Genomic DNA, 24099 nt, shown 5'->3' on the forward strand with positions numbered 1-24099 from the left:
AGGCAGCAGACAGCTGAATGCAGTGAGTGGCAGAGGGTGATGGAGGGGGGCGGTTGGAGGGTCATGAACCCATAAAGCTCGCATGGGAGAGACTCGGCAGACCATATCTCATTACTGGGCTGGCTTGAAACGAGATGGGCTCCTTTTTGCTTGTCCCTCACTGGTTCGATTGATTAGTCGGCAGCCAATCAATGTTAATTAAGGTGTAGAGAATCCTTTAATTGTGGCGTATGAATCATTGTGTCAGACCCCGCCTTGACCTTCACAAGACTTACACTGTGAATGGCCATGCTGGGGAATAAATACCTTTTATATATTGCAGGATAATGGTAGCCCGTAAATGAGGATAGATTTGATTGACGGCGATGCTGTATGTACTGTAGCTGGCAACAGCAGGCCTGATAAAGATCACACACAAAACAGGTGCTCAAATAGAGACTGGACCGACCTTCATATCCTGTTTTTCATTTTGCAAGCAGATGCAGAGCACGGACAGATCAATACTTGTCAGAACGCTTAAGAGTTAATGTTGTGAGATAAGTGTTGCTATTATGTGTGGCGAGAGGCTCTCTGTGCATATGAAGTGGGGCTTTGATTGATGACTGCCAAAAACAAAATGGCACATGAGAACACCACCGGCAACATAATTGTGTTTTTTAATGAAGACCTGCATTTCATGTTGGAGCTGATTTCGCACTCAGTTGATTGTGTCACCCCCCCCTCTTCTCCACCACTAACACTGCCATCCATCATGCAGTAATAACAATGTAACCTGTACATGGTTTTAAGCCTGGTTTCTGGTCCATGGCTTCTGATTCTACCCCTCAACAGAAAGATGAATTTATCTATGACAGTGTCTCCTGAACCTAAAAAGAAGTGTGACCAACCCTGACGTTAAACATTTTACACAACTCTACTTCAATACATTATGCTTTCAATAATCTTGCCTCAATTACAATGGTTTCTTACTGTTTCCTTTTACTGTATATAGTCCATTAGTTAGCAATGTGTCTTCATAAAAACAATACATATGAAGCATCACAGTCAAAACAAGTTATACACAAAATACATTTACTCTTATTTAAAAGACAAAAGAATTAAAACGGATGTACAACAAAAATACAGATGTCCAAAGATACAAGATATACCATAAAACACTGAAACCAACTTTAATGCAATCTTCCATCTCAACCCATAATATTGAATCCCAATCTTCAGTATAAATGCTTTGTAAGCATGCAAACAATGCTATTATCGCCACCGCAAGCCCACATCCTGGTTCTTAAATCACAGTCACATTGGCCAAAGCTGTATACTGACCAGTATGAAGGTCTGTGGTTTCAAAAACAGCCAATCTCTTAAACTCTGTTGTACATGTGTAGACCTAAGGCCGATTGCAATCACTATGACATCGAAGAGTAGTAGTTCTTCCTAGGAAAATTAAATTGATGTTTTAAAATGGTGGAGTACCCCTTTAAAGTGTTCAAATACTAAACCCCTTTCAATTCCTTTGTAGTTAAGGGAAAACATTGTATGACTCATTTCCATTAACAGTGGAGCTTCATAATCTTCATAATCTCTTCTACAGAATTAAATGCTTTCAACTTCATTAACCACACACTAAACATCTGACTAATGTGTCTGTACATTGTGGCCATTCAGAAAGACAAGATTGTCTAATGTTGCTATTGTTGCTCTTTGTCTCTGTTTGCAGATGTAATAACCGGACCCAGTGTGCTGTCGTGGCTGGACCAGATGTATTTCCTGACCCTTGCCCGGGAACCTACAAATATCTGGAGGTCCAATACGAATGCGTACCTTACAGTATGTATTCCTTTCTCTCATTCTTTCTAGCACCTCCTAATGCTCTTACCCATTCTCATTTCCTCTTAACAGCAGTGAGTCATCAACAACCCAATAATCAACATGCATGCTTGCAATGTTCCAAATGTTCAAAAATATCTCGAATGTGTCATCCAGTTCAGTGGAACAGATTAAGGCGCAGCAGTGGATGCGAAGACAAGTGATGATTCCTGTGATCCAGAAAGCATAACACCCTGTATGAGTACAGGAAATATTATTGACAGTGTTGTTTACATGTGCGAAATGATACAGTATATCCGCGTGGAGGAATGTTGATGCGATGTCTTTGTTGTAACTGACAGGAGATTAACGCTTTCTTCATTTTCTTCATCCCCGCATGGCATCAATTATGTCAACAGTGTGGCAGTTTGCAGTCATTTTTTTTTTAAGTAATATCTCTGGGAGATATTGGATGTGTGATTTATTGATGGGTAAAATAAGCGGATCACAGGTATATACTGTAGGTTATAGTATTAAAGTGACACAACAGGCAAATAATTTGAGACTGATGGAGATTTGTTACCAAGGATATTGCTGCTGTGTGGGAATTATGTTGTCAACGACATGCTAAAAAAGAAAAAAAAACAGCGTATCTGTTAATGTATTCAGTCAGAGGAAGTGTTCGCTACATTTCATTTTTAGATGGTGCTTGTCAGTGCCTTTCCCATCAGCTCCCCCAGTTCACAGCGCTTTAATATCTTTGAGGAATCATGTCTGATCATGTCATGTCTCTGTTAGCATAGCAGCAAGAAAGGCCGTTTGACTTTCATCAAAATGAAACATACTTGTTGTTTTCGGTTCAGTTCAGCTCAGTGGACGCCAGTTAATGTTCAGACTAGTGAGGCATCTCCGAAGGGAGTAAATAAAAAAGAGGATTTAATTAGTGCAGCAGGTGAAAAATACTGTCGAGCCGCACATAACTTGAGTGGAAACATTTGGGCGGAGAAGGGAAGGATCAGCATGGGGTGACAGGATGAACACACAGAGAGGAAGTCCAGGTGAGGCCAGAGGAAACGGCATGGACATTGCCATATGACCTTAGGTATTGTGTTGTTATGACCTTTGAAGTGGAAGACCAGAGTTAACAGTAATTATGTCTGCCAAAATCCTGACATATTGTTTGGCGTGCTCTGAAATGATACAAAACTGGAAAAATTTGGTCACCAGCATTTATCTGTTGGGATAGCTGCAGGGTTCAAGCGAACTCTAAAATTTCAAATTCAAATCAAAACCATCTCTTTAACATTTGATGTCCTTACATGGCTCCCTCAGTAGTCTGTCTGACAGGAGCTTTCATGTTGTGAAGTGAAAACCACTTCTACCTGTGATCCAGAGCTGGCAGATGGCTCTTTTATTCCTGACTCTTTTCAATATGCACATTTTTCTATCTCAGCCACCCATGTCAGTGTCTCTCCGAGGTGTCCGCGAACAGTGACCCAACTAAATTGACCGCATTGGTCACTAACATAAATGTAATCAAGCCTCTCGTTTTCAGTTTCTGTAACTTTTCTAACACTGTGTGCTTTTGCTTTGAGTGCCAAATATAGACTTCTATCCCAAAATTGTTCCATTAAGCACTTGACAACATACATATCCATCTGCTCTGACTGGTAACCTAGTATGCCATTGCGTTACCACTTTGAAAAATATTTCCTGTAGAAAGAAATATGGACTTTTATTTCTATTGACTCGGATTATCAACCTAGCAAAATCAGAATTACTGATGCCACTGTTCATTGTTTTTTCCTAAAAGGTTGGCCTGTTGTAGATGGACGCTGTCCAATGATTGGAAGTGGCAGTGTGCAATTCTTTTTCCTTTTTTTTCATCAAGCTTTATGAGGATAGAAGTGAGGGAATATGTGCGTGTTCTTTGTCTCTTTATGCCCCTGAAGGGCAGGCTTACTCTCTTGGGTCATAGTCATATGGTGGTTATTGCCCACTAGAGGGTATCTTGTTTGCATGGCTTATATCATTGTCAGTCCCATGGGAATCCAGTAGGATCCATGAGACCCACACAGTCCCAGTGAGTTGATGTCTATGACCACCTACCTTTCACCACTAGAGTGTGATACAGGGGTGACTCATTTTTATCCTCCTTTGTCCCAATCCTAAATAATTTACCCAGTCCCACACAGATACATGGACTATGTCATTTCCAGTCCCATCCCACCCTGATTCCATCATTTTTACTTAAAGCTATTGATGTCACTTTCTGAGGCAGTGCCCGTTTGAAATGTGCCTGTTCAGAAAGAGGCGAATTGCTTGGCCTTTTGATATTGCTGCTTGCAGCTTTCTCGACAAGCTTTTATCCGAACAATTTTACAATCTACATTGCACTTCCTTGTTAGTATGCATGTCATTTTTTAACTAGCTATTTACGGACCAGACTGGAACAAAAGCGTTCATCCAGATAGTCATTGCTACAATGTAACATTTCCGGTCTCTATGTCTTTTTTTCTTCATCTGTTTTGAAAGTACTGCAGGGCTAAATATTATCACGGTAGATTTTTACATCACCATAATGGTTTATGTCACAATACTGTACTTTTAATTTAATTAAGAAACAGTTTAAAATGACCATACCGCACTTCATGGTATTTGATAACTTTTTTGAAACTTTCTTATAAAAACAAAGACAACAGATGCCTCACATGAGACAATACTTGAGTTAATATTTAAAGGCTCATAACAGGAAAACCAAACCAAATCACATTATCTTCAGAGGCAGCTTGATTTGCGAGGTCACATCCCTGAATAGCTTCTGCCGATGAGACGGTATTCTGAAATATCTACTGATGGACACATTTATACCTTTGCGTGGTACTTACTGCCATATTGCCCAACTCTAATGTACTGCAGCTAGCAGTGGAGGGCAAGGAGTACCTAACATGCTTTCAGACAGTGGCGGTTAAAAGGAGTCCTCTCTGAATACACTACACAGTGTGTACTTCTGACTTGTAGTAACGCACTACAAATAAATATGTCCGGTAGATCTAAAGAGCTTGCAGTCACTACGCACCTCATTGGGTCATCAGTATATCACCTGCCAAGTGTGAAATCGATCAGATGAACAGTTGTTGAGAAAATACAAGGACAGACATACATAGCCACACATTATGACACCATCCAATGCCAAGGCTTGGTATTGCCACGTCTTCCTGATCCCTGTGACACAGTTAGCCGTCTTCTTCAATTCAAATTCTATGGGACCCATGGGACACATGGCATTTCCATTCAGTTTCACTTTCTTTTTAAAAGCATACTCAACTTCCTCAACAACAGCCAAATCGAATCGTGGAACAGTGTGCCCGGGTTGTTGGAGAACTGCTTCTGGCAGCTTTGTTCCTGTAACATCGGGGCCGCCTATAATGGGCGCACCAGGGAGGGAAACAGGGGCACCTTGTGTGTAACTATGGATTGTGCCCAGAACCATCATAGAATAAGAAATTCTGCTGGCATTGCATAAACATTGTAGAAGTCATGTAGGCGTTTATTTATATATTGAGCGGGGAAGCAAAGTGTAATCACGAACGGTCACTGGAGACAGATTTTGAGACACAATTTTATTACAGCTTGTGAATGCAATTCATCTGTGACAGCCCAGTGGACTCACTTTCTCCTTTCCTCACAAATAAAGCAATTAGATCATTTTGGCTGGAATGAGCCACATTTAGAGTCCGTTCTTTTTGTTTTTGTGTCTCGGTGTGATTTGTACTACCTGTCTTGCATAGCCAATCATGACCCTCTAGATCAATGGGTATCTCAAGCTGAAAGAAGGCTATATAATTCAGTATTTATATTGGCAAAGGGCTATAGTTTGAGACATGGCAGCTCAGTTGTGGATTGGCCTTTAACACAAGTCCCTTTGCCGAGTTCCTCAGACAGACTGACGGATTTGAGTGTCTAATAAGAGAAGCAGCCACCCATGACTCCAACTCTCCTTCAGTGGTGGGGTCTTGACTCTGTATTCCACTGCCAAGCTCTCCTGCTCATTTCTAACACTCTTTTTCTTCCAAGTCTCTAAGTACCCCTCCCCCACCCGTATATCCCTTCAATTTGCCCCTCAACTGCCCCTCTTCTCTTCTTTACCCCCTTTACTGACAGCTATTATCTGTACACTGCTTGGGAGGTGCCTTTTCTTTTGGGATGAATTGCCGCTTTTTTTTCTCCATATCTTCATAAGCCGGCGGGATTGTACAATCAGATCCACCGTAATAATGGCAGACGAGTGTGCTAAATCGATGGACACATGCCTCAGATACAATATTGATTTTATTAATTTGCGATTTGATGCGCTCCATCAGTTGTAATGGAAAAAAAAAATGTTACAACAATTACGACAAAGAGCGGCAGTGTTTGCTGGTGCTGTGTGACAGTGTCAGTGCACGAGGCAATCCATCATATTTTCATTTGAGCTGAATAATTATTTGATATGAGCTGTGTTAGGAAATGGCATCACATTGAACAATAAGGGGGGTAAATGGCACTGGTAGAAAGGTGAAACAATAAAAAAAATGTATTCGTACATTAAACAAGATTTAAAAAAAAGAGGTTCTTAATAGATAAAACTGAATATAATATGCCTTTTAGTCACAATGGAGTCATTGGAATATAAAGGCATACTCATTTTTCATGTAACCAAAGGCCTCTTTTTTCTTAGTGCAGTTTGTGCATGCTCCCCCATGCACTTTACAGATTAGTAAGGCTACCCTCAGGCAGAAGTGATGTGCTGACCCTTTATGATGACTCATAAACATGACTCGGCTCCAATGGCTAACATCTGTCTCTGCCCCGCCCTCTCACCTTGACTCTCCACGGTTCAGCGGAGAGATGTGCGTCTATTCTCTTAGTGCCTTATTAAAACCGTTCTCCCCCGCCCTCCCCGTCTTCCTTCCCGTGTAACTTTCACTTTAACAGCTTGTCCCAAAGGTCGGGCTCACAGGAGGTCAACACAACTGTGTCTCCTTCCTACCTACCCAGTGTTCCTCCTCGGCTGTAATGAAGCACTTACATCCCGTCGGTGGCCCCTGAGATTCTCAGACACAAGAAAGAGCATTCTTCGCCATGTTTTGGCGTCAAAAGAGTCTTTCTTTTGTTGACAGCTTACCTTTCTTGTCCTTCTCCCCAGCATCAACTGTCTCCCTCTTGTAATTAGATGCACCTTTCTGTGCAGTTTCCATGGCAAAATGACTTATTTAGTCCAGGCAAGTGGTCAAACCCCCTCGTCCCCCCAAAAAATTAGGTAGGGGATAATTACACGTCCTTTCAGGGAAAAGCTTTTGTTCAGTTCACTTTTCAAAAATTGACACTTCAGTGTGTATGGCAGATGAGGTGTAGGGGAAAGTGAGAGACAGAAAGGCACAGACAAGAAGAGAGTGGGAGAACAAAGGAAGAAAAGCTGCTGGCAGTCTGTTGCTATACATAAGCCACTAGTTCCCCCCACTGTTTGTAGCTAATAAGGACAATGTAAAATCCTGTCTTGCACAGTGGGATCCAGCTCAGCCCTGTCAGATATTGCTCACACTTTGGATGCTAAGCCAGGACATATAATCATGCAATCAATTCTCTGACTTGAACAGAGCGGTGTAATCCTGAGCTCATAGAAACTTGCCATGTAATTTGCAGAGTTCTTTCATTTCCAACTTACCTAATTGTTTTTTAATTCATTTTGCTAATAATAACGCACCTAACAAGTTCAAGGGGGGGCGCTCACTGAATAATGGAGTAGATTGTTTTGGCATGTTTTACTCAGCACCTGCTACCAATCTCTGTCCTTCTGTGTTGGCAGGTGAAAGCATGAAATTGATGCTCTACACATGGCTATCACTTAGAACGCAGCTTGGGCAGATTGTGGTGTGATTAAAGGGCCCATTATGCAGTGGTCACACCCAAGGTAAACACCACCTGTGTGACCAGGATGGGACGTCATGGCTGCAATTGGTTATGCGTGTTGTCAGAGGTACTCATTGTTTTAGTGTATCTACAAATGTAATGATTTCGGATGATTAATAAAAGATCATAGGACAAGGTGTTATCTCTGGATCTGAAAAGTAAAGCTAATGTGGACTTGCCTTAAACCTACACTTTTACTAATGGCCAGTAAGGGGGTGGCTCGACTGGTTGCAAAAAGTCCATTTTATAAAAGTCTAGGTGAAAATAGCTCTACTACTTAAGTTATTATGCCTCTATGTTTGCAACATCCATGGCTGGAGGCATTGTTTTTTTGGGTTGTTTGTCTGTCCGTCCCATTCTCGTGAGCCTGACATCTCAAGGAAGCCTTGGTGGAATTTTCTTAAATCTGGCACAAATGTCCACTTGTTCTCAAGGATGATCTGATCAGAATGTAGTGGTCAAAGTTTAAGGTCATTCTGACCTCACGTCTGTCCTATTCTTGTCAACGCCGTAAGTAAATTTCTTTACAAACGTCCACTTGGATTCAAGGATGAACTGAATAGTATTGGTGGTCAGGGGTCACTGTGACCTCACACATTTTCCTACCACGATGTTGTCCTCAGGTTCTCAGTCAAATTCACCCCTCACTCCTCAAGGGCTCTGCTTCCTCATCCAAATATGCTCACTTGTGATTTTCAAAAATCCAAGATTGCAGTGGTTGAAATGCCAAACTCGAGGCTTCAAAATGGTAGTTCACATGGCAATAATATCACAGTGGCTCCATCAACAACCAGGCTACAGCTTCTTTAATGCAGTCTATGGTTCAAGCAGTTGTTCAAATGTAGCTCAGCTTTGATAGTGGCTCGCACTCGGTATTCAAACATCATCAGCAGTCTACCTTCCAAGCACCCAGGCAGTTCTCTTTACCTTGGATAATCTTGCAGCAATTTTAAGCTTCTTCAAGAGTAGATCACTCAATTTGATGTTATCAGTAAATCTACTAAGCAGATTGTGCAGAAGTTCAGTGGCTTTTTGCCCTTGAGCTCTCCAATCCACGTTCATCAGGTCTAGTGTGGGAGTCGAAACAGTGACAGCAGATACATCACACAACCACACCCTCCTTACTCCCTGCTGAAATGCCAGTGAGCATTAGCCTTCTTGTTCAGACAGCTTTTTTTTCCTCTTCTCTTCTCCCCACCTGAGCGACCAGCTCCACTTCTTCCCATGTGTGAAGGGGGCCTGTAATGCCATCACATCACTCAGTGACAGCTGACCACTCCCCAACCCACACAGCAAGCTCTGATGACTATGACTTTCTGTCACATATTTCACACACCAGATTCACGCTGCTGTCGTGGCCTGAATTTGCAGAGATTGATCTTGTCACAACACATTGGTTTTAAACTGTGCATTGCAGAAACATCCCATTTCATAGGGATTTATCCTGAATATTGTGTAGCACTGTTGAATGTATAAATGAATGGTTTGTTTTGGTTTCTGGTCCTTTACATGACCCACACATAAACTAACAACAAACCAAACATGCTGTCATGTTAATCCACCATAATCTAACAGCACAATACATAAATATCATGCATTAGCCAAAGAAAACATAAACATTAACCTCCCACAAATAACAGTATTGTCAGTATTTTTTTATATATCAGAAGGAAGAAAACAAGGTCTTGGCATTTGTATCAGAAATGCTCTTTTTCCCTCAAGCCTCTGAAAGAGGCGTGTCACTGTCTGTGCTTGATTGACAGTTTCGCTAGCAGGCTCATTTGCTGCAGGGATACAGAAAGAAAAAGTATACAACCATGGCATGCGCGCCAATGACAGACACTATTTTGTCTGCAGTGATATTGAAAAATAGGAACCACACCAGCATCAAAACTGTGCAGTCTTCTCAGTTTTGCAAGTTTCTAAGTAGTTCAATGAGTGTATCTCACACCTGAATAGCGGATTTGCTATCTTGCTCGCTAATTCAAATTAACAGTGCAGTTTCCCGCAGTGGTGTAGGACATCGTGTGCTTGGTGGGTTGTTGCTACAAAGTCTGAGGCTTTTGCTCTCATGTGGAGCACACCACTGACTGTCTACCTATGAGTGACTGGTGATGCAGCAGTTTAATGCAAATGCAGTTTTAAAGTATACACATTTATAAAGATATCCAGCTCTTCTTGTTTACTATCACAGCATGGAAAATAAAAGATTAAATGGATTCTTTGCCAATTTTTAACCAGCTTTGTATCATGAGAGTGTTGGCAGAATGTGTAAATGAACTACAGTAAACATTCCATCCAAATTACCAGTGGCCATATCTCCCTCGGTGGCTCTTGGGCTGTTGCTTCGACCACAGATTATACTTCCCAGTTCTGTAATCCCATCATCACTAACACAAAGAGTATAGAAGCAGATCAAGAGAAAGCCGCCCTGCACTCACTCTCTCTCAAACTCAGATCAAACCGTAAAACTGGTCAGCACTGATCAAATATAAACCAAGATTATTTTACTTTATTACTTGTATATCGCCTTAAATGTTTTAGAAACTTATTTAAGTGCACTGTCAGCTGCAATTACAGAGTTTATGAACAGGAAATGGGCATTGTACTGTTACCTATATTGTGAAAAACTGAGGCTGAAAATACTGAGATTATATGATAAAACTAGGCAATGTAAATCAAAATGTACTGATAAGTAACAAACTATGTAGCTGTATGTCTACTACTACATGATGTTTACATTTTCATAATAAGGGTGGTATTTTAAAATAAAAAATGGTAGTTCCGGTGGCTGATTTAACAGTGGTCCAACAGTGGGGGAAAAAAGATATTATTTTCCCAGTTGAGAGGCGCGATAATTGCACAGGGAGGCTGTGATTACCAATGTGGATAAATGGTGGTGTGAAAGGGGTGAATCTGGACATGTGGAAACTGTTTTCCCCCACTAATAGCTGAATAAGCTGGTGTAATCTATCAGACTCTTGTTTTGTGCCGGGCCACTCTTTTGCTCAATATAACATACACATAGGATCATCCTTGCCTTTTTTTCGGGGATAGACAAAAATATACGCACTGCAACATATTGGAATAAATGCTTCAGCATGCCGAACAAGCTTCTGGAAATGTTCATAAACACTTCCATTTATATAACACAAGTAAAGCTTTTATCTGTGTTTCCTCCAACAGCTACCCACACACACACACTCAGGCACACACATCTGAAAGAGCTGTTGGGGTGCCAAGTGTCGAGGATATAGCACTAATTAGAGATTGGTCTCTTCAGGGGGTCTCTCCTTTTAATGATCACTATACTAATCAAAGCTTCTTTTCCATTTTTGTGTCGTTTTCTCTCTTTCTTTGTTCTCTATGTCCAGCCATACGCCACACTAAACACCCCCTTATTTTTCTCTCTTCTCCCCCACAATTTTCCCCCCATCCCTCTGTTCTGTTCCATAATTCCAAGGTCCTTGAAAATCAAGACATATTTCAGGAGGTGCAATTAGGTTATTTCTGCTCCAGTTGCCACCATGTTCCACAAAAATGTATTTAATTTTGTTTTGCCTAGGCTGCACTTGTCTTTTCTCCCTCTGTTGGTCGGTCCCACGTGGGTAGCCGCTTGGATGAGCGCCAAGTCCTTGCACCTGTCCCTCAAAGAGAGACAAACACACACATGTACGCAGACAGAAGAACGAGCGCACACACACGCAACATCCTGCATTGTCAAGGTTATAAGATAGCATAGCAGCTACGCAGTAGGAGGGAGAGAGAAAGCGACGGAGACAGAGAGGAGACGCTAGGGAGGAGAGTGAATAAGTATGAGAAAGGAGCACAAAGAGAGCAGACAAGTGGTTGAAAGAAAAAGAGGGGTGTTGAGAAATGGAACCTGTAATGATGGTGTGGGAGACTCATGAGCGCCAACTGAGGGAAATGATGGAAGAAAAAACTGAGAGAGATGAAGAAAGAATTCAGCGAAAGAGAGATGGTAGCCTGCGTGTCCTCCCCCATCCTTAGGCACATGCTATTCAAAGCCCCGTAATTTGTGTCATTAATTAAAAAGCTGATGGGATAGAGTTAAGGGGTTTGCACTCTGCAACTCCTTCGTTGAGAGAGAGGGAATGGGGGAAAAAGTGGGGGGGGATATTGCAAAAAATATTGCAGCCATTCCACCATGAATCTCTATTAGCCACTAATGATACCATTCTGATACCTCTCAACCATTAGTGTGAAATTGGGAAGCGTTAATTATTCAAATAAAAATCCATACAGCTGTCGCTCACATGACGGGGTCGGGCTCTCAGTCGCTAAGGGTCCCCATTGTTAGCTGCTCAGCGTGTCTTAAGCAGAAAGGAGATGACAATAAATATGCAGAGCGACTTCTCAGGTGCAAATTATATTTGAAATTATGCATTATCTGAGCAAATACAGTATGGGCTACATTATGCAGTGGTAATATAATTGAATTTTAGAGGGGTATGGTTTGGCTGAACAGTAGGGTGCTTTAGCATTGTCTGCCTGTATCATCGACACTGTCAAAGCTGAAAAATGTGTGCATGTTTTGTCGTCATTTTTGATTCTAATGATGATCATTTTAGAACCATGAGACAACATATTATTTGAAACGGAAGCCACAGTGTAGGTTGCTTGTTCAGCTTATTAAATTCGGCTACGACAGCTTGACCAATTAGGTGAGCTGCAGCATCAGCCATGTTGCCTTTATGCGTTTGGCAGAGGGAACCATACAGCAGCCAGACTGTTACAAGCTGCATGCACATGGTTATTGTTTTGCCTAAACCTGTTGCCAGAATGTGCCCCAACCTGGCCAAGTGTCTGTGTGTGTGTGTGTGTGTGTGTTTGTGTGTGTGTGTGTGTGTGTGTGAGTGTGTGTGAAATGATATCCTGCTAGTACACTTATCTGATTGGCTGTTTCCATAATTGTCATAAACGTAAGCTGATCTAAAAGATAGAAAATTGGGGAGCAAAAAAAGGTAAATTAAATTTAAGTATATACTTGGTGTTTCTAGATGTGTGTGGGCAGCAGTTTTCTATCCCTGCACTAATCCTGAGATAAATCTATATCAGGAAGTGAGTAGCATTGAGGTGACTTAGAGCCAGTGGCGCTTAACCCCAAACTGCTTCTCAGTGGCCAAAAGATAACAGTGCTTGCCCTGGGCTGCTTCCAGTTTTGTCTGTGTGCGAAGCTGGGTTCTGGTGAAAAAGAGCATTCGTAAATCTGTCCTAGCAAATTGATATGCAGTAACATAACTTTTGTCAATTGGCAAACCCAGGAGATCTGTTAATTTTCTTATTTCACTGATATGTCCTCTTTTTGCTTTGCTTTGGCATCCAAGGAAGGGTGAGTACAGCTGGTATTTTTTTCCCTTTCGGAAAATGTGCCAGGCCCTTGTGATTCTTGATGAGACATCCAACTGTCCTGCCCATTGCAGAAGCAGAATGATGAGCTATTTTCTTATGCCACTTCATCCATCAAATCTGAGCAATTACTTTTAAAACTTTAAGTGGCAATTTAAGCCACACTTAAGTTTCTGAGATGTCAAGAGCTTCCAGTGCCTTTCCGCCCTTAAACTTCGACCTACTGCAGTCGCAGCCCAAAGACCCATCATGAAATTGGTGTATTTTTTTCTGTCAGAATGGATCAATCTCATACAGCCACTCAATTTAACTCATCATCTCATTTTCAAATAATTAGCTCATCACCTCGTTCAGTTTTTTAAAGTTGATTTCATTGAAGTACAGTGTGTTGGAGAGTGGTGCGATTACCATTAACAGCATCACACAATTCAGTCGAGTAGCTCTATTAATTATAATGCTGTATACCTTCAAATGATCTCTAATTGAACAGATGAAAGGTAAAAATAGCTTGTTTTTGAAGTGAGACCACTTCAAAAACTGTTATTTTGTAAGTCACAAGTCTCAACTCTTTGCCCTCAAGTCACTAGTCGAGTTCCAAGTCAAGCGACAAGTCCAACTTTAAGATTTGAGTCCCAAAAATGTCATAATGCGCTCTCCAACCAATGTAATGCCATTTACATAACATTTATAAAAATAATCAATACTTTTTAAGATTTGTAATCATTTTTTGTTAAAAAGTTACTCATTGGTAGCAGTTAGGCTTATGTTAGCTAAGCATTAGTTTGCTAACTATGTTAAAACTAGCCCCAACTGTTCTTTATACAACTTAAAATGTCTACTTTTTAAGTTGTATAAGTTAAATTACAGATAAATTACCTGTAGATAAGAAAGAAAAGCAAAGTAAAAAACAAGAAAATGACTTTGGAAATTGGAAAAAAAAAGTATTTTTTCTGTGACATAATTTTTAAAAAATAATGACATGAATTGTAAATCCTGGTCATTATCTTCTTACCTTTTACATATTTTTCTACAATAATGGGACATTTCTTGGGAAGTTGCTTATTATGGTTTTCCCCATGTTTTAGAAAAAATGTCTCAGGGCTCAGAGGTTTAAATGCTTATGAAAGGCATCTGAATAGAGCACAAGAAAACTGATTTAGATCCAGGTCATCAAATTTCTGACTCGAGTCTGACTCAAGTTCAAGTCATGTGGCTGGAGTCTAAATAAATGCTTTGTCCTTATTTATCAGGGCAAGGCTTTATCAAGCGTTTTGGAACAGAGTTGCAGATAGAGGATCATTTTACATGTAGAGCCTATGCAGGGGGAACTCATGGCCTGTTTTGTGTGATGGAAGAGGGTGTAACCCTTTCATAGGAGTGAAAGTAGTGCTAAGAGCATTTATTTTTTATTTGTATTTGTGTGCACATTTTTTAATAGTTTCAGTCTTCTCAGACATCAGAGAGAATGACAAGGGGAAGGGAGAGAATAGGATGAGATGAGAGGATGAGAGAGCTAAGTGCTTTTTAGTGACTCAATGACAGCCGTAACCGAAATCGCATTAAGGTCACAATGGGGGTGGTTGGGTCGAGTAAAGAAGCTTCTCAAATGAATCAATTCTCTGTCTCAGTTTGCTTTTGATGCCACTTAGCTTCCATCTGTGACGCCATAAACGTAAAGGACCACGTCTGGTATCACAAGTATATCTCAGCCTATATTGTATATGTAGTGAAACATGAGTGGACATGGCATGAACAAATCGGTTTGAGTGATATGGCGGGTGACCATGCTGCATCCAACCGCATCTTCTAGTCAAGCGAAAGGGCCACATACTGTACAGTAGCCCCGGGAGTGGCGTATTTTCTTGTCAGGGATTTCATCCAAATCCTTTACTCCCTTCTCACACCATCTCCCCCGGCGATTGCGTCGTATACCACTTCTCACATCCCTGCCACTAATGCCTTTTTCTATAGATCATTACCCTCCTCTCCCCTCGCCACTGTTAGCGATCGCTCAATCAGAAATGCCGGCCTCCCGGTGGCCCCCGCTGTGTGGCCCGTTGTTCATGGGAGGTGAAGAGGCTTCGATCGGGGACGTTTGACTATTTACTTTGATTTGATCAATGGGGTCCACGTGTAGTTCCGAGATATTGGCAAATTTGAGTTGCCAGTAATGGTGATTCAGATGTAGCCTGCAGCCATTGTTGCCCCGGCTCTGTATGGACTTCGTCGTGTTTCAGTGACAGCTGGAGTGTTTGCTGTTGATGAGGTGCCGTGCTGTACCAGTGTACAATTTTATGATCTGACAAACAGACGACTTGTTGAAAACCTCTCCCCTCCCCATTATTTTTCTCTCTTTTTTGCTCTTTCCCCAGCCTGACACAGCTCCACCTCACTCGCTGCTTTTCATTGGCTCAGCGCATTGCATTAATATTGTTCTCCTCTAATAACTTTCCCATCTTTCAAAGTTTACCCCACCCGCCCCTACCCATTGACCTCCATACCTCACTCTGTTGCACTCTCCATTTAGAGGAGAGGACTCTTGTAAGCCCTGGTAACAGAGGTTAATCCTCTCTTATTAGAACCGGGATTACTGGAGGGGAAGGGACAGGACCAGCAAAATGCCATGACTGACATAAAAAGCTTGTCCACAAGAAGAAGCAATACATATAGTGTGGGGAGTTGAGATGTAATAGCCACGGCAGTTTTTCAGCAGGCTTTCAGTGTACTTGTTGAGCTGTAGAATCAAAACATCTCTTTCACCTGCAGCAATACACATTTAATAAATAGGTCAGACATGAAAAAATACAATGTTCTTGCCTGTAATCACTGTATACAAGTGCATATGGTCTTTTTCAAAGCTGGGGAACACAGTCTAGCATTTATCAGCTAAGGAGACAGATATTCCCAGCCTAGATGCTTGAGGAATTTGTGCCGCCAAAACAGGGTGTTTTAAGCCAAAACATGATCTTTTCCTAACTGTAACCAAATGGTTTTTATGCCTTAACATAAACACGTTAACTACAGCCTTGTTGAAATGTAAAGAAATGTAAAGTTTCAGCATATTCGCAAAACAGTGATGTACAAATGTTACATTTCTGTAGTTTGCAGAAACATACAGTGCCAGCATTTATTTTGGTGATTTGGTCAGCTATATCTCCATAGGGGTTAGTAGAGACCAAAACAGAGTAATAACAATAATACACTTTACTTTGTCAGGTGGTCACAAGTTTAAATTACTGCCAGTTTTCTTCTGTTTTTTGCTGGGTGTGTAAATATGGAGTTTGCCAAAATGCTAGCCCAACCAGCTGGTCCTGCTCCCCCCAAATGGACAAAAATCAATGAATCCAGGTTTAAATAAATATATCCAACAAGACTTCTGCTTTGTCTCAAATCAGTTATCTCCATTAGAACACTTTGTGTAGTACACTCTGAACAAAATGTAATTATTTGCATTGTGCATTAATGTTGACAGGGTGGTGTCTACTTACTTTATTTTTCCTTTACTTTTTGTTATTTACTCCTTTTTTTTTCTTCTTCTTCTTTTTTGTCATCTTCTTTTCCACTGATTTGCAAATTGCAACCAGACCATTACTGCCAGCCTTTGATTGCAGTTGTTGTCAGCCAAAATATTTGCCGGCTCCTTTACATGTTGGAGCAACTGCAACTAGTGCAGCTTCCTTTGACGCCATTTTCATTAATGTGTTGGTCCCTCCCCTTTTGCTGTGTACGCAAAGGTAGTAACCATTGAGGGTTGGAAGTGACCAGTGTTCCACATTCAACTTTTTGACCATTATGAGTATGCTGTCCAGGTGCTCATAGTGCACTGCATTTTGCCATACTTGTCCATGTGAACGCACTTGTACACTCAAAATAGCAATTGTAAGTACAGAAGAATGCAAATGGAGACACGACAACTGTCAGCATTAAGGGAATTTTAAATATTTTTCAGCTGTGTAGGTGACTAGTTTCATCAGTTTGTGTCGGTCAAAAATGACAGATTGTCAGTTTGAGACTACAGCTGTGTGTAGTGTGAAATGTACCCGATTTGCATGTGAGGTTATTTTTTTTCTTTTCACATAGTTGTACCTTAAAGTCACAAGCTTTCTTGTAGGTGGCCATATGGTTGAATATTTTTTTAAGACTGTAATAAACTGACGAGAAGTCATGTATTGTACATCTGCTTTGAACACTCCCATCACACAGCCATCACTGCAAAAAAAAATTGTTAGAATTTAAGACCTGATTAATCTGCTTTTTTTCCTACAGGCTCATGTGTGACACAGTCGGTTTTTCTCCATCCTAAAAACCTAATGATTGAATGTTTTGTGTGTCTCTTCCACTAACCCTGTATTCTTCTCGTTCTGTTGTGTGACTGTTACAAAATAAAGACTTTTTACATCATTAATCTTTCTTTTTTTTCTTTCTCTCTCTTCCCTTCATGCCTAAATAGAAGTGGAACAAAAAGGTAACTAAATGCCAACAACTTTTCTTCTTCACCTGCATTTTCATTTGGGCAAAGGCTTGCATTTGTTTTGTTTTTTTGTTTTGGTGACGGGTTGCTAAAGCAGGTCTGTGACAATTTGTTGGTCCGTGCTCATTGTGTGGTTCATTGGTGAGGCTGAACATGTCATTCATGGGGAAAATGAAATTGCTCAGGGAAACGGTGTTAGAAATATACATTAGGAGCAAAATTTTTTCCTCCATTTAGTGCCATGCATGCTGCAGCTTCTAAAACCGTGAATATTGTACTGGACCTTCATCCCTTGTTCATCAACAGTATCACAGCTCTTATGACATTGCCACATTATTGTAATTCTTCAGGATGAGGTCATTACAGAGCTGCTCTCCAGTGAGATCCTGCAGCCCTGGGGTGTTTTTATTTCCTGTTATAACCCAAGATTATTCCAGCCCTGCTTTATCAGCTGCATAATATTAAAGGAGAGGGCCATACGGGGTGATCAATAGTTTGTCCGATAAGCTGTCAGCATTTTTGATTATAGCTCTAACATGATGATGGCTATAACCTTCAGGGACTCACCAGTCAATACTGGAGACAGATCATAGCAGTCATATTCTTACTTTATCAGCACTGCATGATGCTGCAGAGTATATGCTAAATTCTAACTTGTGCCCCAGGAGCATTGTGTTTGAAGTGTTACCTGTCAACATGAGCTGGAATTACAGTATGTCCTTTGTCAGACGTTAACTGCGGAGCTGGATTTTTCGAGGCTCAGTATGATGGATTTAAGGGGAAATAGTGGCACAAATACAAAATAGTATTATAAGAATTTTTTTTCCTAGTGTAATAATGTAATAAGAATTGTCGTGTTTTTGTTACCTTTGATTGAGCGATTTTTATCTACACAGTGGTGATGCACGAGACTGGATTTTTTCGTTGATATCTGATTTGCCGACACATTACTTATTTGGCCCATAACTGATACCAAAATTGCTATATCTACTTCTTTTTTTTAACCTAATTCTTGTAACCATCAAGTAAGCATAGTATGATGGAGTTAACATCATACTATGCATACTCTTATTGTGATGGCCCACCAGCAGATGGATACATAAAATACAGTCATTTTCAATATGTGTAATATTCATTTGTTGTGCAAAATAAGAAAAAGCATGCTGGCCAATTCCAGTAGTTCATTTTAAAGCCGAAATTGTCCTATACCGATGACGTTCCGGTATTATCATGCATCCCAACAACATAGGGATATCTGATATCGCCATGTTGCACTGCAATGTTTCTGCAATAGCTCAGAATGCCCCTGCATAGTTAGCAGGCCCTCCACAATGAGAGCATTGCAAATACACAGATTTTTTAAAAAGTGAAACTGCTTTTTCTGTGTTTTTACCATTTTTAATCACCTAGTCCATTTGTCTTGGGGAGGAAGTGACCCCTGCCGACAGTACGGCTCCTGAATGTTTAGTTCTTAATTTATCATAGAAAAAAATAAATGTAAGAAGACATCAGAAGATGCTGAGTGAGCGGCCTATCTCTAACATACCAAACAGCTTTTTAGAAACACTGTTTTTTTTTATGTAAAAGTACTTTTTTTTAGCGTTTTTACCTGTTTTAATCACCTGGTCCATTTATTTTGAAGAGGAAGAGGTCTCTGTGTATATTTTGGCTCCTGGAAAAATCTTCCCAGGAGCGGTATCAGTTGGTTGCAATTTGTAATTCTCACCTCTAGATGCCACTACATCCCCCTAAATCTTACACACTGTTCCTTTAAGTCAAAGATGGTAGTGGAACCATTAAACAAGAGTCAAAGAGTTCTGCTTTAATAGCAGTTCAGTTTCACAGTAGCCATAAATTAATGACTATCACTGAAATCTGTGGCAAAGAGAATGAGCAATAGAGCTGAAGAGGGGTTTCAAAACATTTTATAGAGATGTCTGTGCTGCTGCTGAGGTATCAGTTTTTGTGAAATTCCCCATGAAAGTCATGATTGCTTTTGTATCACTTCTCTAATATATTTCATTCGCTCTTCCATGTTTGTGCTCACTTAAAAAGCATATTCTACTGAGCCCAGTGTGCTGTCAGTACAAAGCTTACCTCCTCTGACCTTGTACCCTAGCAGATCTCGTCTTTTCCAACCGTAGAAACAGCCCTCTTAGCATTTAGTGGAGCAACCGCTGAGATGTGTGCCAAGGCGCTATGTCAACGGGGCGCATCTCGCCACATTTTTCACCTGCAGGTAGACAACATGTTTAATCTCAAGAGATTACAAGCGGAGAAGAAGCCTCTGTTTTTTCGCTGTCTCTTTCTCCTCCTTCCTCCTCGGAGCGTGCAGCTTTTACCTCTCCACGGATCTGCGGCTAGGAGCTGTCAGCGCTGTGTCAGGCTCCTGGCCCATTACAGTGAAAGGAGCCTTCACACACACTTTGTTTTTATATGATGTGATGTACTGCGGGCCCAAACCTGTGGAAAAAAAGGGAAAAGTGCAAAATTCAGTGTTGTTTCTTTCTATCACGCTTACACTTGGGTCAGTACTTCTTTCTCCTCTTTTCTTGCTATTTTAATGAATAACTGTTGTCTATTTTGGGGTGAATATAATACTGACATATGTATTTTTTTCATTTTGTTTCATTTTGTTTTTTGTTGTTTTGTTGTAGCTTCAAGATTTTAGTTTAAATATTTTGCCTACTTTGAATTTTAAGTCATTGTAATCCTGAAATCAGATGTCATCTTTTCAAATAGACAGAAAATCATAATTGCCTGAGCTCCATCCAAGATAATCCATAATGAACTGAAATTAGCTTTTGCAAACCATGTCTACTATTAACCTGCTCCAGCTGTATTGCCTTGGCCAAGCTTTATCAGATTTGAGTACAAACCAGTTCACATATAATTAGTTTATTGTGTGCGGTGTTGTAAATCTTGCCGCGGACTAAAAATGTCACGTGGGTTGAAATAATGGACAGGCAATCATTATAGAGATGATGTAATTACTGTATTTTTGTCTTTTGTTTTCTTTCTCCTAAAGGGCTGCCTCAGCCAATAATTACAGAGTAGCTGTTTATTAAAAATCTTTTAACTTTGGGTTTGTCTATTTAATAGTATTTATTAAGAGCTGCCAGCAGGGTGTTATAATGGAAGAGAAGAATGAAACCTTTTTTCATGTTGCAATTATATTCAATTTGGTAGATATGTACTGAGAAGCTACTTTGTAAAGGGAAACAAACTAAAGTGATAGTATGTGTGTAAGTGCATGTGGGTGAGTCAGTCTGCGGTAAGTTTTAACAACATCTTCTGACTTATTTCTGGTCTACATTAACACATATAATATTTTCAACCCTCCCTACAGAGTCTGTTCCTTCAGTGACATTGTAAACTAATTGCCTTCAGACTCAGAAACTAACTGAATCATACGAAAAATGTAAATTGCAATAAGTAATAGAAACCAAAAGAGAACTTATTGAATTTGACATGCTTTTAAATAATGAAAACAGCAGTTGGGTTTGCATGTTTCCTGTTTAATTTTAATTTACATGAATTACACATTCCAAAACTGACAGGAATAATGCAGTGAATTACATTACATTCTTTGTCTGGCAGTTAATAATCTTCCCAACATTTAATTGAAATCTGATAATCCAAACACTGATGAAGAGGCCGACTCAATATCCTTCACAGATTGAGCCCCAGTTTTCAACTTCATTGTAGTTTCATTTAGTTCCTGTTTTGCTCATGGAGGTATAATACCTGCCAATGTAACTCTGTACTTGTCTTTCCCCTATTTTGGCTCCTCAGTATTCCTGTGCCCAGGGCTTCTGCGCAGGGTGTACCAGAGCGAGCACCTCTTCGAATCGGACCACCAGTCAGGAGCATGGTGCAAAGACCCTCTCCAGGCCTCTGATAAGATCTACTACATGCCCTGGACACCCTACCGCACTGACACATTAACCGAATATTCCTCCAAAGAAGACTTTATCGCCGGAAGGCCAACGACAACGTACAAACTCCCTCATCGTGTTGATGGAACAGGCTTTGTGGTCTATGACGGGGCGCTCTTCTTCAACAAGGAGCGCACACGCAACATTGTGAAGTTTGACTTGCGGACTCGTATTAAGAGCGGCGAGGCCATCATTGCCAACGCAAACTATCATGACACATCTCCATACCGCTGGGGAGGGAAATCAGACATTGACTTAGCGGTTGATGAGAATGGCCTTTGGGTGATTTATGCCACAGAGCAGAACAACGGACGGATTGTCATCAGCCAACTCAATCCCTACACGTTACGTGTTGAAGGTACCTGGGACACAGCTTACGACAAGCGCTCAGCATCCAACGCCTTCATGATCTGTGGAATCCTCTATGTAGTGAAGTCAGTGTACGAGGACGATGACAATGAGGCAACAGGGAACAAGATTGACTACATCTACAACACAGAGCTCAGTAAAGACGGCTTTCTGGACATCCCTTTCCCCAACTCCTATCAGTACATCGCCGCAGTGGATTACAATCCAAGAGACAACCTGCTGTATGTTTGGAACAATTACCATGTCGTGAAGTACTCGCTGGACTTTGGAGCATTGGACAACAGACTCGGTAAGACCAACTTATTTCTTTATTCTCCTCTCATACACGTGCTTGTTTTAAATCTCGTTTTCAGTAATCGGGTCAGTGCAATTAAGTGTTTGAATGTGTGTAAAACATTCTGGATGCTGCTGTAGGGTTTTTTTAAATTATAAATTAGAGAGATGGAAAATCATGGACATTTTACTCATTACTTTTTGGACAAAGTTCACATTCAAATCACTATCATTTCTACACCAGGATAATGACCACTGGTCCATCCAGCCATCCTAATAATGTTTTAGAGGAAGATATATAAAAAAAAGTGGCCCCATTGTCATGAAATATTGAACAGATTACATGGTTCAAAGAGCAGTAACAATAATTTGGGTGATCCAACTAATACTATCAAAAATGTAACTGGGAAATGATCAGTTTACAACACAATTGTTGAGTTATCTTCATAATCTAAGGGTGGATTGCCATTAAGTTTGCCTGGCACATTAATGCTCCCAAACAAACTAGTTCTTTTGCCCATAATAGATATAATAAAAAGGATTAACATTAAACAGCAGTTAGCATTCATATAATGAGTATTTCATGTTTTGTGTTTGAGCCACAAGCTACATCTTTTACTCGCCCCAGCTGTTGCCTTTGTAAAGTAACTAGTGGCTGCTCATGTTAGACTTTCCAAAACTCTTTTGAAAAGTCTAATTTCTCCACCCTATTGTTCTTTTTATAAATTGGTGCTTGTTGGGAAGCATGGAACGGAAAAAAGAACCTGTTTTGACACACCATGGTAATTCTTTGCGCTATCTCATCAACAGCTCTAGTCAAAAATGTCACGAGTTATTTGACTGTGAAGTCCCTACCTCTGCTTTCTCCTCTGGAGTTTTCTCTACCTGCCGCTTGCCAGTTTAATTTATTTCCCTTTCGCTGGCTGCTACTCTACCCCAAATCTTTTTTTATACACTGAGTCCTGCTTCAACAAACCCCGTAATATATTCATTCATTCAGTGACCATGCTTGGAGTGTTTGGTCTTGATGATACACAGCTACCCCTAATATAATTTGTTGTAGTTAAGGAGAGTGAAATGGTGTTGTTATGTGCTTTCTCAGTATAAATGATTATCCATCACTTTTTAACACTGGCACACAATGATCACACGCACTTATATGTACACACTTGCACGTGCGCATTCACATGCAAATGCAAAATTCTCGGTACTAGACTTCCCAGCGAGATGTCGAGCTGTGTGTTTGGCTGCTGTTGTGCAGAATAGGCTGCCATCCAAAGAGACTGCTGCATGAATAGAGATAGTAAAATGTTGCATTAAGTGGGTGGATGGAGTCAAAGAACAAATATAAATGTCAGATAAACAGACTGATAAGAAATGAAAGAGTGATTGAATGGACTGTAAACCATTTAATTTGATCAACTCACGGACCAAATACAGAAACAGAGCATGCAGACTGGTCAAATCGAGTGTTTTCAGCTGTGCGCATTTTCCACACAGTTGTCTCTCGAGGAGCCTAATTTTGAGAGAGTAGGATAGTTGACACAAAATTGGATGAATGAGCATCAGTGTAGACCACTTCACAGCACAATGCAGTCTGTATTTGCTGCTGGATCAGGATGCGCCTAGATCAAATAGCGAAATGTGATCGAGGAAAAACGTATATATTGGTCACAGAAACAACAGTGGCTGCTGTGAAAAAGCCACAGAGGTGGAAGTGGAGGATTTTGAAACTATTTGATGCACGTATTTTTCACCAAGGAAGAAAGAAGAATAAAGGTAAAATGGCGTTGATGAGAGCATAGATAACTTTTCATTTTCAGTTCTTTCCCAATTGAAAAGGTCTGTCTTTCTGGAAAGCTCTGAGCATACAACTAGAAAATTGAGACTTGAGTTATACTGCATGAGTTGTGTGAAAGTTTT

At 40.5% G+C, this 24099-nt stretch overlaps 1 protein-coding gene across 1 annotated transcript in view; it reads left to right on the forward strand.

Annotated features, from left to right (window-relative positions):
- Window positions 1-24099, forward strand: part of LOC121961921 (adhesion G protein-coupled receptor L3-like) — a 249776-nt gene that overhangs the window by 132710 nt on the left and 92967 nt on the right. The window contains exons 5-7 of the mRNA XM_042512028.1: window positions 1715-1824; window positions 17576-17590; window positions 21392-22192. Of these exons, the coding sequence (XP_042367962.1) occupies window positions 1715-1824; window positions 17576-17590; window positions 21392-22192 (926 nt within the window). The remainder of the gene's footprint in view (window positions 1-1714; window positions 1825-17575; window positions 17591-21391; window positions 22193-24099) is intronic.

This window comes from Plectropomus leopardus, chromosome 23 (genome assembly GCF_008729295.1).
Source record: "Plectropomus leopardus isolate mb chromosome 23, YSFRI_Pleo_2.0, whole genome shotgun sequence".
NCBI lineage: Eukaryota > Metazoa > Chordata > Actinopteri > Perciformes > Serranidae > Plectropomus > Plectropomus leopardus.